The sequence below is a fragment of the Fukomys damarensis genome, unplaced genomic scaffold, assembly GCF_012274545.1.
Source record: "Fukomys damarensis isolate Sample0158 unplaced genomic scaffold, DMR_v1.0_HiC HiC_scaffold_37, whole genome shotgun sequence".
In the NCBI taxonomy this organism is placed as follows: Eukaryota; Metazoa; Chordata; class Mammalia; order Rodentia; family Bathyergidae; genus Fukomys; species Fukomys damarensis.
In genome coordinates this window covers 7,580,942-7,596,087 of record NW_022900949.1, presented here as the reverse complement: position 1 = coordinate 7,596,087, position 15,146 = coordinate 7,580,942, and the positions used below count along the sequence as shown (strand labels likewise).

Genomic DNA, 15,146 nt, shown 5'->3' with positions numbered 1-15,146 from the left:
CGGTGGGTCTGGGAGTGTGGCGGTTGGGCAATGGAAGGCGGGGCTCGGGGACACAGCGTGACACACCAGGAAGCATCAGGACCACTTAGCGAGGACCCAGGAGACACTGAAGACAGCCAGCTGTGTGAAGGACAGGACGAGTGGATGCCAGAGCCCAGGGGCAGGGGGCGCGGCAGCAGCTCTGCACACACAGGGCAGACAAGCGCTGCGATGAGATGCACTTCAACCCTTGGGACTGGACCCGGTCGCCAGGAAGTGGGCGTCAAGGTCACGGGCAGGCGGAGGATGCGGCGGAGGAGACTGAGAGGGCAGCCAGGGAGGAAGGAGGAGAACCGAGGGGCACAGAGCTCCAGAAGCCAAGCGGAGAGCGGACGCCCCTGTGTCCACATCGCAGGTCCTGAGAGGAGGGCTCGGGCCCCAAGCCTGCATCCTCTGGGCTCTAGCTAGGTGACACCTGGCCAGGGAGTCAAACCTTTTTGCGCCTTCCATTTCTTTCTTGTTTTGGGGGTACCAGGAATTGAACTCTGTGGCAAGACAGGCGGCGGAACTTCTGAGCTAAATCCCCAGCCCCTGCACTTTCATTTCCTTGCCCACCCATGGAGCAAATAATTCTAAACCACCTCAGCTGGTTGTATGACGTAACTTGGGAGTGCAGTGCAACCCGCCAGCCCGGCACGTAGTAAATGCTCAATAAACACCCATCGCCTTCGTGGCGGAAGTCCACTCCGTTACAACATGACCAGGGTTGCCTGCTGATGTTTGCCAATTTAAACCTCTGAAACGCTAAACGCAGTTGTGCTCTGCCATTTGTGACTGCAGAAACAAATCATCTCGATGAAGTCTTTAGGGAGTGCCTCCTGCTAAGCTACGACTATTCCTGGGCATACTTGTGTACTTTGTCATCTTAGCCAAACACTTAGCACTCATCTCTCGCCCGGCAGCAGCCTCTTTTCAAATGGCAGTGTGGTGTTCTGCTTGGGGGATGCTACTTTCTCATCCATCCCCTCTGTGAGACCTGGGGGCAGCAGAGCCGAGTTCTGCACAACCGAGCAGCTGGTAAACAGCTTGAAAAATAGCGACGGATTGAGAGAGAGAGGGAGAAATACAGAGAGAGAAAGACACAGAGACAGTCAGAAAGACTGAGGAGTCTGGAGCCCGAGAAAAGATCAAAATTCAAACTATCAGCCAGGTGTGGGGGCTCAGGCCTATAATCCCAGCAACTCGGAAGGCTGAGGCAGGAGGATAGCAAGTTTGAGGCTAGCCTGGATTGGCCATTAAATTCACCTTAGCTCCCCCAAAGGAGAACCTTTCCGCCCCCCATTTTGCTGCCAGTTTCTGGGGTTTGTGTCACTGTGCTGGTGGCCCCACCCACATCTTTTCCAGCTTGGACTGGAAGACAGGAGAGGAGCTGGCAGTGTGCTCACCCCGGGCAGGGCCACTCACCACAGGAAATGACCTCTGAGGCCTGTAAGGCTCGGGACAGGGCCAAAGCAACAGTTGGAGACAGAGAGCTGGGGGGGGGTCGTAAAAACACCCACGTGCGCTGAGCACAGTTGTGCACACTGGGGAAGCTGAGGCAGAAGGATCTCAAACTGAGTCCAGCATGAGCAATTTAGCAAGACCCTGTCTCAGAATAAATAATGAAAAGGGCTGGGGATGGAGCTCAGCGTGAAAGCCCTGGGTTCAATCTCCAGTACTGGGGGGGAAAAGAAAAAGATGCAGACACCATGTCCCTGGTGGCTTAGCTAAAGTCACAAGTACAAACAGAAACAAAGTGTTCACCCACAGGGAAATGGTCACATGAATCACGGTACAACTTTGCAGTTTCCCTGAAGCCATTAAAAAGGAAGCATGAGCTCTAAAAACAAAGCCAGGCCCTGCAGGGCCTGGAACGCAGCAAGCCTTCAAATATTGGTATGATGAACTCAGATTAAACAATCCAGCCATAACCCAGGCACGAGGGAGCATGCCTTCAGTCCTAGCACTTGGAGGCTGAGGCAGGAGGATCCAAGTTTGAGTCCTTCCTGCCTAACCCAGTACAGTGCTGGCAAACCTCGTAGAGACAAGCGCCAAACTGCAACCCCAAAGCCCTTACGTATCTCAGAACGTCAACGCTGCAATTAACCCTCGATACCCACGTCTCAGTTTAGAAAAACAACTCACACGTGAACAGCTTTTGTCCTAAAAGAAAACACAACAACAGCCCACTGCAGCATGAGGGCCACAGGTTTGTCACCACTGACCTAGTGACTTAACAAGGCCCTGTCCCAAAATAAGAAACTGTTACAAGGGCTGGGATGGAGCTCAGGGTGAAGGCCCTGGGTTCCATCCCCAGTACCGACAAGAGAAGAAAGGAAAAAAGGAAGGAAGGAAGGGAGGAAGGGGGAGGACAGTAAGACACGCTCCAGAGGCTGCACCGTTAAGCCCCAGCCACCGTTAAAAGGAATGAAGCGGGCGCGCAGGCCGTGGCGCAGAGCCAGGTCAAAAGCGGGCACTGCGTTCCCACTCATTTGACACCTGAAAAAGGCACTGCTACAGAGACAGGTGGCAGATGGCGGCCAGGAGCTACATGGCCGACTGTGTGGACTGAGAATACGAAGAAATAAAAGGGGTATTTTTGGAGTCCTTGCTCCAAAATCAAGCAAGTACTAGCACTACCCAGGAACTACACTCCAACCCTTAAAAGGAGAAAAAGTGGATTTACGGAGTGCTGAGCAGCATCCTGGACTCTTAGAACCTCCAGGTGAATGAATTAGATTGGGTATTATGGTAAACACCCAGCATCCCAGCACTTGGGAGGCTGAGGCAGGAGGATCAAGAGTCTGAGCCCAGCCTGGGCTCCCCAAGAAGAGCCTGTCTTAAGAAAGAAAAGAAAAAGACAGAAATATATCTGACAGCCACCCAGAAGGGACCAGCCACAGGAAGATGAGGGCAAGGACACTAGGCCCAGAGACCAGCAGGTGCAAAGGCCCTGGGGTAGTAGAGGGCAGCAGAGACCTGGAGCCTCAAAGCTCTGGAATTTATCTCAGTTGCCAAAGGAATTGATGGAAGGCTGAACCCACAGGTGCAAAAGAGTCTGACTTACATTGATCAAACAACACTCTTAAGTCAGTATTCTTTTAGTACTTTCTTTGTTTTGGATTTTTGAGACCGGATCTCACAAACTTGCTGCAATCCTCCTACCTCAGCTTTCCCCCTGTGGGGATAACAGGCTTACATCAACATATCTAGCAAATAATCACTTTTTTAAAATCATAAGGAGAAAGAACAAGAGCCAAAAACAAAACAATACAAAACAAAATACCAAGAAGCTACCACGGCATTTGCTATTTAAAAACCTGTCATAGCCGGGCATGGTGGCTCACACCTGTAATCCCAGCACTTGGGAGGCTGAGGCAGGAGGATGGCCATGAGTTCAAGGACAGTCTAGGTAGGCTACATAGTGAGACTCTGTCTCAAAAAACAGAAGCCTAGCGACACTACGCCCTCTAAGTGAAGAGTTGACTAGGTGAAAATTTATATAACCTGAATGTAAGGTGGTGGTTTCTACCAATGGTTCCTGAGGGTCATCACGCGAGTAGCCAGCCTCACGAGGCATTAGTGTGCCTATTAATTCAGTGCTAAATGCCGCTGTTGACTTTCAAATGCTATTACCCCCATATTAAATAACTTAGGAGCGTACAATCATTTTTCCCTGGGAGATAACATTAAAAAGGCAAGCAGAGGAGACAGAGGAGAGGGCAGACGTGGCTGGTGATAGCCGTGGCTCAGGTCTAGAGGCAGGGGACAGTCCTCTCCTGAAGCAGTGTCCTTCAGGCCTTGACAAACCTCCCAGGGAGCTCCAGGGACTCCATCCTCAGGCTTTGTGGGCCACACAAGTCTCTGTTGTCACTGCTCACAATGCTACACGGCAGCCTGGGGCTGGAGGAAAAACCTAGAATGTCAATCCTGTTTTCATTTAAAATTTTGATAATTTGCTCCTTATAGATTTTTTTTTCTTTACTTTTTTCGTTTGGTTTGTTTTTTGAGACAGTCCCACTATATGGTCCACACCAGCCTTGAACTTGGCAGTGTAGCTCAGGCTGGCCTCAAATTCTAGATCTTCCTGCCTCAGCCTCCCAAGTGCCGGTGTGACAGGTGTTTAACACTGGTCCTGGCTGGCATTTACTTTGATTTTTATAAGTACTGCATTAAAATATTCTGTAGCTTGATGCCTGAGTTTCTTCAGCACATTCCTTTTGTTTTGGGGTTTTTTTTTTGGTACGGGGATCAAACTTGGGACCTTGCACTTTCGAGGCAGGCAGCGAAACCCCTGAGCTAACTCCCCAGGACATCTTCAGCACATTCTTAAGCCAAGTGCCCTGGGCGAGCACCTCCTTGCCCAACCCTCGTCCAGGTCTGGTGTTCTTCCAATAAAACTTTATTTATAGACGCAGAAATTGATTCCACACTATTTCCCGCCATGAAATATTTTTTCTTGATTACTTAAAAATGAAAAAAAAATTCTTAGCTTGTAGAAACTAAAAAAAAAATAATAATAACAATAATAAAAAGCTGTGATCCCATGACTCGGCCTGGGAGCGGTGGGACTGCACAGGCGCAGGCCGGGAAGGACAGACTTCCTACAGTGCCATCTGGAAAACGCCAGCGGAATGAGGCATCTTGTTAGTATCATTATTTTACATTGTGCTAAAAGATATAACAAAAATTAAGCATTTTAACCACATTTAAGCGCCCAGCTCAGCAGCATCACGTGTACCTCCCAGGGCTGCGCCATCCCCGCCATCCACCCCCAGGACTTTCCATCCCCCCAGCTCTGCCCAGGAAACGCTGGCCCCGTCCCCTCCCAGCCCGGCACCACCGTCCTCCTTCCTGTCCCTGTGGGTCTGAGTGCGCTGGGCCTCCTGGGAGCGGGGCCCTGCAGTGTCTGTCCTGTTGTGTGTGGCTCAGCTTCTTAACCAGCAAGGGCTCAAGGGCCATCCCCGCTGTAGCAAGTCAGGACTTCCTTTTCGTGGCTGAGTAATATTTCACCATGCAGATGGACCACACTGTGTATAACCACCCTCCCTTCAGGGGAGACTTTGTTGCCTGCACTGTTTGGCGGTAGTGTAATAAACACCCGTGTACACACAATGTGTCCAGTTCCGGGCTATAATTCCAGAAGCAGAACTGCTGGATCACATGGTGAGATTCTTTTAATATTCTGGGGCACTACCATGCTGATTTCCGCTTTACACTCTCACCATCGGGTCACAAGGGCGCCAACTTCCTCCACATCCTGGCCAACACGTCTCTTTCCTTTCTGCTGATAACCATCCAAGGGGCTGTGACGTGGTATCTTGTGGTTTTGTTTGCATTTCCCCGAGGGTCTGTGGTGCTCAGCAGCATTCATGAACCACCTGTGTATCTCCTTTGGAGAAATGTCTGTTCCAAACCTTTCCTCTACTTTAAGTAAAGCTGTGTGTCTTTTTCCCTTATGTATAGTTGTTTATATACCCTGAAATTCTGGCTCCCCTCCTTCCCCTTTTGCAATACTGGGGATAAAACCCATTCCCTTGGCACTGAGGTGCATCTCCAGCCTTATTTATTTATTTTATTTTGAGACAGAGTCTTCCTAAGTTGCTACGTTGCCCAGGATAGAATTTGGGATCGTCCTGCCTCAGCCTCCCAGAGTACTGGGATTACAGGTGTGCTCCACCAATACATGATTCAGAGCAATGCAGAGCTCATACGAGTGAGGGTTTGACTGTGCACAGGACAGAAAGACAGCGAAGGCTACGTATTTTTGTCCTTACTGATGACTCACGGCATGTTGTTACTTTTTTTTTTGGTACCAGGGATCCAACTCAGGTCCTTGCAGTTGCAAGGCAGGCGACAGAACCCCTGAGCTAAATCCCTGGCCCTTGTTCTTACTTCTTTTTTAAAATTTTTTTTGTTTGCTTTTTTGTTTTTTGAGACAGGGTCTCACTATGTAGTTCAGGCTGGTTTTGAACTCATTATTGTAGCCCAGGATGGCCTTGAACTCATGGCAGTCCTGCCTCAGCCTCCAGAATGCTGATATTATTGTGTGTCACCACACCCAGTTTCATTAGCACTGTGTCATCCAGAGAGGATTCAAAGCTTAGAGGAGCATGTGCAGACACTCTGCCACATCACACAGGGAATCAGGCTAACTTGGTGTCCGAGGGGGGCCCAGAACCCATCCCCGCAGATATCAGGGGAAGCTTTGTGAAAAAGCAAAGGAATTCCAGCTGCAGGATGGAATGGCCAAAGACTTCATAATTACAAGAAGACAAGAAAGTACATATCATTCTTCTGTCATTAAGAAAGCGAAAATCCACTCGAGAGGCTGAGGCAGGAGGATCACTGTGAGTTCGAGACCAGCCTAGGCTACATAGTGAGTTCCAGGTCAGTCTCAACTACATAGCGAGACTCTGTCTCAAAAAAAAAAAAAAAAAATCAAGCCAGGGATTTAGCTCAGTGGTTCCACCGCCTGCCTCGAAAGTGCAAGGACCCGAGTTCATTCTCTGGGACCAAAAAAAAAAAAAAGAAAGAAAGAAAGAAAGAACGAACACTTTAGTCAGGGTTAGGTCGTGGGAGTTCTGACCGGAGACTGTGTAAGGGAAAGACCAGCTGTAAGAGCAGGAGGCCAAGGACAGGGCCGAGATGCTGGGTGCTGCGCTCTGCTTGTTGGCACACAGGGCAGGGGACCAGACAGTCCAGGGCAAGAGCGAGGCCCCGCCGGCGCAGAGTGTAGGGAGAGCCAAGTTTAAGCCATGGATCAACAGGGACTTGGAGGGGGCAGGGCTGTGCGGTTGCTAGGCGAGGTCAGCAGAGTCACCACAGCACGCGTGGACTGGAGAGGTGGATGGCACAAACCTCCGCCAGGAGCGCTCAGTGACAGCGAGGCAGAGCTGGGCCTGCAGGGACTGCGCGCACCGCACCTGCAGGATGCGGACGCCTTCCCGGGGAGCACACGGTCTGGCCAGGTGGCCCAGGTGTCCCGAAGTGGCTGGGAGGTCAGGGGTCCCTCGGAGGGGGACAAGGGACAGTGACGTGCGCACAGGCTGAGGTGGGGACACGAGCAGGCAGCCTCAGGAAGGGCGCGAGGGCAGGTGGAAGTGAGCGGTACTGGGGATGGAGCCCAGGGGGCCCCACACCGGGCCACCGCCCCCCCTTTGGCACCCGGGACTGAACTCTGGTCCTTGTGCTTGAGGCAGGTGGCAACACCACTGAGCTAAGTCCCCGCCCCTCCGGCCCCTTTTTATTCTTCATTTTGAGATGAGTTCTCTCTAAGTGGCCCAGGCCGGTCTCCCAGCTGAGCTCTTCCTGCCCCGGCCTCTCGAGGAGCTGGGATAAGAGTGTGTGTGCCCAGGCCCAGCCAAAGTGCCCCTCAGGAGGGAGCTGGTCGGTAGTCACTCAGGACATCGCCTTGAAGCAGAATCTGAGTTACGCAGGAAGAACAGAGCAGAAAGTGGATAGTAAGAAGGGAAAGACACCAGCGGAGAGCGGGCTGAATTCTAACGACCTCTGTTTGCAGCCACGAACGGGGTGCAACTCTCATACCGGCTACAAAGGAGCGTAACCCTGGCGACGCTGAACTAAGACGCGGTCCCACGGCCCCTGTTGCACAGCCCCTGTGGGGGTCACACGTATCTCAGGGCGGTGTCACTAGGAAACAGGTGAAACGGTGCTTAGGGTCACCGGGCATCCGCCTCAGTGTCCCACGCAGGAAGGTGAGACGCGGCTCCCCTCCAAGGTTTTGCGTGGGGGAGAGAGAGCTGCACCGCTAACCCTTACACGCCCGGAGGCGGCCGGTGCAAGCTAAGGGCGGCTTTTGCATTTTGAAGTAGTTGCAAGAAGTCAAAATCAAAGTATTTTGCGACGCATGCCTATTAGACGCAATTCACCACGCGCAAGAGGACGCGGGACTCCAGTTTTCTTGGGCCGTGCCCCAGGGGAGGTGAGTCTGCAGCCCCGAAACGTCCGCCGGGGCCCTGGGGCGGGCTGTCTGCCCAGCCCTGTTTGCTATGCGAAGATATCCCGTGGGATTTCCTTGCTCCAATAAAACAAGGGCTCCGTGGCCAATTTGCAGAAGTATTTATCAGATAGCTTCCTTCAATTTGAGACAAATTTCCCTACCGATGTTTCCCGAGGGCCGGAAGAGAGTGCTGGGGAGCAGGAGTCCCAGCAAGTCCAGGGACAGTGGGAGACACAGGCCCGGCCTGTCGCGCCTGATGGACAAGGGCTCTTGTTCACACCGAGAGATGGAGGGCCCGGGAGGGAGGAGGGAAAGGGGGGGAAAAGAATGAACTGCGTTACATCCGTGAGGACCGTGGCCACGATATACTGCAAACGTGAACTAATGGAATTTAATAATAATATAATAATAATAATAATAAGGGACACGTGCTCATACCTGGCACTCCAACCGCTGTCTCTTAAGAGTCTAATGTTTTGATAAAAACCTTACAAGTTCTCACGACTCCAAGAAATGCATGCACGGTACCCCGCGGTGCTTCAAAACAACAGAAGCATTTGATTCGAGGGAGAGCGAGAATAACAGGAGCCGCATGGTCCCTTCTGTCCCTTTCCCGTGCGGCACAAATCAGGTGACTGCAACAGCCCGGACAACAGAGGCTTGGAGCCAGGCAGAGTGCTTGGAAATGGAGAGAGAAGGCTCCATACTAGGTCCGTTAGGGCAGCGGGATCTACAGGAACCAGGAGGAGGAACGGGGGCAGTGAGCTCATGGGGCACAGGAGAGGAGAAGACGGGGTGGCCCCAGCCTTCAAGGCTGGGCAGTGATCTTGTCGTTCTTGTTTGAGGAAGGGTCTCTTTGTAGCCTCCAACTCCCTATGTAGCCCAGGATGGCCCCAGACTCACAGCGATCCTCCTGCCTCAGCCTCCTGAGTGTGCCGCCGTGCTCAGCCTTTTTTTGTTTTTAGGGTATGAAAGTCATACTGGCCTTGCTGAATTTTTGTCCCCAAACCCCAGCGGGTGCCTGAAATCGTGGACGGAACTAACCCTCATCCTTATGATGCATCCATCCTATATACAACCTTACGATAAAACTGAAGTTGGAGGCGAGGCACAGTAAGGGATGAGTAATACTCCTGCAACAGGTCACTTATCACAATACGCTGTAAGGAAAGTCAGCGAAAACCTATGCCCTGTTTATTCTGGGATTCCTCCCATTACTATTTCCGGACTGTGAGTAACTGAAACTGTGAAAGGGAAACTTTAAAACCATCTGCCCCCAGGTATTCCTGAAGCCTTCAGTACAGGTTTCCCTTATCTGATGGGGAACAGCACTCGCAAGTGAGCACAGCCCCTGCCAGAGGGGAACTGGAGGGGCTGTAGGTGTAAAACCCAGCACCAAGGCGTGGGCAAACCCTTTATTTTCAAAACCTATCTCTGCCGACTTAACAGTGAACCAGGCACTGACTCCGCTACTGCTGCGCTCCCTCCCCAACCCCCCAGGCCCTCATATTTTTTATCTTGAGACAGCTGCCCAGTTATCTTGATAATGTTGCGAAGTCGCCCAGGCTGGGCTTAAATTTATGCTCCTCCTGCCTCAGCCTCCCAGAGTGCTGGGAGGACAGGTGTGCGCCACCACACCACGCTGGGCTTAGCCAAGAGTTCTGTAACCAATAATTGATTGTTTCAGAATTTTTATTGAGAAACAATCAGCATTTTGCTGTCTGTGCATTTTATCTCAGCCTCTCTAGCTGGTTTATGGTTTAACTTAAATTAAAATGGTGGTGGTGCACACCTGTCATCCCAGCACTCTTGGGAGGCTGAGGCAGGAGGATCACCATGAGTTCAAGGCCAGCCTGGGCTCTACATAGTGAGTTCAAGGCCAACCTGAACTAGAGTGAGACCTTGTCTCAAAGAAAGGAAAAAACAAAGAGTCATTCTTTTGGTCAATTGACAAGACTATCTAGATTTGCTCCAAATTCACTTTTTCTTTTCTGGTACTGGGGATTGAACTCAGGACCTTGTGCTTGCAAGAAAGGTGGCAGAACCACTGAGCTAAATTCCCAGCCCCAAATTGACTTTTTTAACAGGGCAAAATCTTTGAAAAGTTCCAAAGCAAAACAAGAGACCAATCAAACCCCTGTAATGGGCTTCAGAGATAAACTGGGGCATTTAATATTCTCCCACTGTGTCCTGGGCCCCTAGTGCTGAGGCAGGCAGCATTCCCACCAGGGACTCTACCTCCCGAACTTGCTGGAAAAGAATCCCACTTGCAGTATTGGCTGAGCAAAAAGGGAAGTCAATTAACAGTAGAGGCCTTTGATTAAAATTTCTTTGGGGAGGGCTGGGAATTTAGCTCAGTGGTTCCATCGCCTGCTTTGTAAGTGCAAGGACCCAAGTTAAATCCCTGGTACCCCAAAGAAAAAAAATTTTTCTCTGGGGATGTAGTAAAAGAAATGACATCTTGAAAGGGCTGGATTGTTGAGGTAGATGGAATCCAAACCACGGAGATTACCAGCTCTCAGACAAGGGCTCCACGATGTGGGGTGACTCGTGCGTTAACCATGAAACCCTCTTCATAGTGCCCAGCATGAGCTGCTCAGTCCAGGGCTCTCCCCAGAGCTGTGATCTGCTCTCCCCACCCCCGACATCTGGCAGCACCTGAGACACATAGGCGGTGGCAGCTCTAGCAAGGGAGTGTGCTGCTGGCTGCTGGTGACCAGGATGCTGCTGGACACCACACAGCGGGCAGCACAGCCCACCTCCAAGGACCATCTGGCCCCCAGTGTCACCCACTATCAACCATGCGGGAAGCCCCAGCATCAGTCTTACATTTTCCCACCGATGAGAACCTGAAGTTCGTGGTGAGAAAGCACAAGACCTTAGCACCTGGCAAATCCATACAGAGAAGAGGAAAATGAGACAAGGAGAGGGCAGCTGGAGCAGGACGGAGGAGGCCTTGAATGCCAAGCTAAGTCTGACGCAGTCAGGACAAAGGGAAGGGCCGTGTCCTCTCGCTGGCAGGCTAAAGTGGGAGAAAGTACCCATCTGCCCTCCTGACGCAGCCCAGGAGGTCCTGGAAAGGCAGGAGGGAGAAGACAGAGGGATAAGGAAGCACAGGAGAGGCCAGAGCCCTAGGACTCTGCAAGGAGCCACAGGACACCAGACCCAGAAGCGATTCTGGGGTGGCCCTGACAGACAGAACTTGAGGCCAAAGACCACTCCTTCTAGGACAGGGGAGGAGGGCTGCTGCCAACAAACAGAAGGTGGTGGAAGATGGGGAGAAAGAAGCTGGGCCTGGGCAGGGCCCCACGGCCTGGAGGAGGCAGGAGAGTCCCAACCGGAAGTCCAGGCTAGGGGGTGCCATATTGGGGCCTGACCCTCCCAACTCCGGCCTCCACAGTGCAATCAGTAACTGCAGGCACACGAGCCTTTTCTTTGGCATCTGGGCCTCCCCAGTGAGTGCAGCCATGGTTAAATACTGTACCTGCCTGGTTGTGAGTGAGCTCCTGAGTTGGACATGGCTTCCAGAAGGATCTGCCACTCACAAGGGGACCACCAGAAGGGTCTGCAGTGCCAGCAGACCAATGAAAAGTTTCTCTAGGAACTTCTCCCTCGTAATGTTCTACATGCTATGTAAACCTATAGATAGATAGATAGACAGGCATATTGATACATCTCTATTGAGTATTGAATATATATAGTATAGATACGTAGATAGACACCTATCTATATTATTTTTTTCCTTTTATTGAGACAGGGTCTCACTATGTAGCCCAGGCTGGCCTGGATCTCACAGCGATCCTCCTGCCTCAGCCTCCCTAGTGTGGGGATGACAGGCGTGCACCACCACACGGGACTCTACAAGATGATTATTAATACATGAAAATACGTTATTCTTTATAAACTACTCAGCTCCTTGATATTTGGGACACACAAATATTTGCTGAGAGGATGGACACCACAGAACATTGCACAGACAAAAAAAAATCCTGACGGAAGTAAATTCTTTCAGTAAATGAATTCTCTTTACAATCAGAAGCACATCATTTCCTCTCTTTTCTGTGGGTCTGGAATTCCAAGATTACATTTCTTTTCATCAAAACTGGCTGCGTATAGCTGTACATATTCGGAGAGAACAGGCCAGCTGGGAAAATCCCTGCATGTTTACTGTGGGGTCCCACTGGCCCCAGGAAGGGAGCAGTCACACATTTTTGTGGGCTGCTCACTTTTCTAGAAACTGCTTCCAAGTCATCACCCCAAAAAGGGTCTTTTGGACCAAAATGCAGTCTTGGAAACATAGCAGTGTTTCTAAAAGATAAACAGTTTGCATTAAAATAATAACAATAAGCATAATTAGGTGTCTTTGCAACTTTAGAAATGGACTTTTTTTTGCTTTTGCTTTTTTGTCTGGGGTGTGTGTGTGTTGTGTGTGTGTGAGGGAGAGAGAGAGAGAGAGAGAGAGAGAGAGAAACAGAGAGACAGAGAGGGAGCAGTGAACCCAGGGCCTTTGCACTTTGTATTTTTATTTTGAGACAGGGTCTAAGTTGCCCAGGCTGGGCTCAAACTCACCCCAGAGCACTGGATCACAGGCGTGCACCACGGGCCCTAGCAGGAATGAACTTCTACATCACTGGTGCAACTTCAGCAGTGTTCTGGGGAGACAAGTGCTCCTGAGCCCTTCTGGCTTTTTGAGGGGACCCTTTTTTCCTTGGAACGTGCCTAAGTCTCACCTTTCTGGTCTTGATCAGACCTTGACCTTCTGGGCCTTGAATTTGTTTCCTCCTTTGCCTTCTCAGCCTCATTCCAGGTTCTCACCCGCTCCAGGATTTCCAGCAGCCAACAAGTGTAAAAAGCCCAGGGTCCGTGACACTGCTACAGTGTGGATGGCCCTTGAGGCCACGCTGCTCAGGAGCCGAGCCACACACAGGAGGACACGCAGGGCAGGGCCCCGCTCCCAGGAGGCCCAGGGTGGTCAGACCCACAGGGATAGGAAAGAGGACGGTGGTGCCGGGCTGGGAGGGGACGGGGCCAGCGTTTCCTGGGCAGAGCTGGGGGGATGGAAAGTCCTGGGGGTGCACGGCTGGATGGTGCAGCCGTGCGATGCGCTCAATGCTGCTGAGCTGGGCCCTTAGACAGGCTTAAGATGGCCAATTTTATGTTATACACATTTCGCCATAATTTAAAGAAAACAACATCCTGCCTTGACTCCTTGGTCCCCTGTCCCTCGAGGCTCACTGGCTCTGTCCTTGGCTTCTCTTCCACTCACAGCCCTCTTCTCCTGTGACCCCGCCACTGCTGCGACCTAAATGAGCCATTCTGAGCCAAAGCTCCCGGAGCCGGCCCTCTAGCCAGGACGGTCCTCAGCTGGGGCCGTCACCTCCAGCTCCCACCATGGCGCTGTGCCCCATGTCCCCTCTGCATCTCCACCGGCCCAGCACACGACTGGCTCATCACCCTCGACCGCCCCCAAGCTGGCCCCCTCCACGTTCTCTGATTCCACTTCCAAGGGTCACATCCCACCAGGGCCCTAACGCCAGGGACCTTGGACAGCCACGGCCATCAGCTCTGCAGTCACGGAGCCCCGAGAGGCCACAGCTTGGCCTTCCTCCCCTCCCTGGCTGTGGCTTTAGGCTGGGCCCGTCACTCCCCTGGGTCATGCCAGCAGTCACCCCTGTGCGATTCCTCCTGAAGATGCCGGACATCCGGGGCATCTACTAAGGGCCTGTCTGGGCCAGGCATGGTATAATCCCAGCACTCCGGAGGCTGAGGCAAGAGGATCTCCACGAGTTCAAGGTCAGCCTGGGCTACATAGTGAGTTTAAGGCCAGCCAGGACTTCATAGCAAGACCCTGTCTCAAAAAACCAAATATAAATAGATAAATAAGGCCTATGTGATCCCAGAACTGTGTTCCTGCCGCCATGGGAGCCCAGCAGGACCAGAGACAAATCCCTCCATCTAGGCAGGGGAAGGGCCAGACTGTAAATATTTCAGGCTTCACCAGCCACGTTCTGTCCTGTTAATACTCCACTCTGTTACTGTTCATACGTCCATGTGTGAGTGGGCGGGTGTGGCTGGGTGCCAATCAAACTTTCCTTCCAAAAGTGAGCCCCGGCCGCTGTGGGCCAAGAGCCACAGTTCACCATTGCCTGCGAGGGAGACCGGGGACCTTCCAGCCTCTCCTCCTTGGCACCCAACTCCTGCGGGCACAGCGGCCTCCTCCTCAGGGCACCCACTGTGCTCGGCTCACAGAGCAATGAATGAACAAATGTTCGATGTCTGGTAAGCAGGTACACTGATACCCGTAGCAGAGGCAACAGCACCTAAACTCTTCCCCGGGATCCCTGAGCCCAGGAACTGCCTTCCCTTTGCTCACCAGGCATTGGCCCCACTGCCCCTGTCCTGTCTCAACCAGGCCCGGAGGATTTCCCCCCACCCTGCCAGGGCCTTTGCACCTGCTGCCCCTGCCCAAAGGCTCCTCCCTCTGAACTCCACACCAGAGGCCTAGTCAGCAACTCACAGTCCTGTTTTGTGGCCTCTACCATGCAAGTTTCGGCTAAGTTCGTATCTGCAAAGCCTCTTATTATGAAGGACCCCTCTGTCCCCAACATGCACGCACACTCAAAACAACTAAGACTGTCAGAGAAACAGGCTCCCGTTACAGGGCACACCTGGACTCCATTCATAATAAACGGCATGTAAGCGCTTTGCCAAGCCATTACGCGCGCACTCTATATATGTTTAATGGCCTTATGGCTTTTTTCCATTTTAAGACACGCAAGAGGGCAGGTGCCAAGTGATTCACAACATCCGCAACGCTCCGGCCTTGTGAGTCATCCGCGCAGGTAGCGGCAAGTCTCAGAATCACAGCGTTACCGGCACGGGGAAGGGACTGCGGGGTGGGCGCGGCCAAGCCCCACCCCCGAGAGACCTGACGGGCAGGAGGAGACTGTGACAGGGCTCGGACCGAGCGAGAGCATGCGCCCTGCGCTGCCCGCCAGGTCCCTGTGTCCGCGGCTCATTTCTGGACACTGGGAGCAGAAGAGGTGACAGCAGACAGGAAGCCAGACCCGACGCGCTGCCTGCAAAACCGGCCGCTCCCGGGAGAGGGGAGGTGTGTGCGGGGCCCTGCTGCAGTACGCACGCTGTGTTTGTGTCTCAGCTCGGC

General features: G+C 52.3%; 1 protein-coding gene across 5 annotated transcripts in view; it reads right to left on the bottom strand.

Moving 5' to 3' along the window:
* Window positions 1–12,612, bottom strand: part of Rfx2 (regulatory factor X2) — a 62,784-nt gene extending 50,172 nt beyond the window's left edge. For 4 of the 5 annotated variants that reach the window (XM_033759528.1, XM_033759530.1, XM_010634780.3 and 1 more), the window contains exon 1: window positions 11,466–11,620. In XM_033759528.1, coding sequence (XP_033615419.1) covers window positions 11,466–11,500 — 35 coding nt within the window. In that variant the 5' untranslated portion in view covers window positions 11,501–11,620. Of the gene's footprint in view, window positions 1–11,465; window positions 11,621–12,550 lie in introns of those variants that run through there. The other variant, XM_033759529.1, reaches the window with a different exon arrangement.
* Between the last annotated feature and the right edge of the window lie 2,534 nt (window positions 12,613–15,146).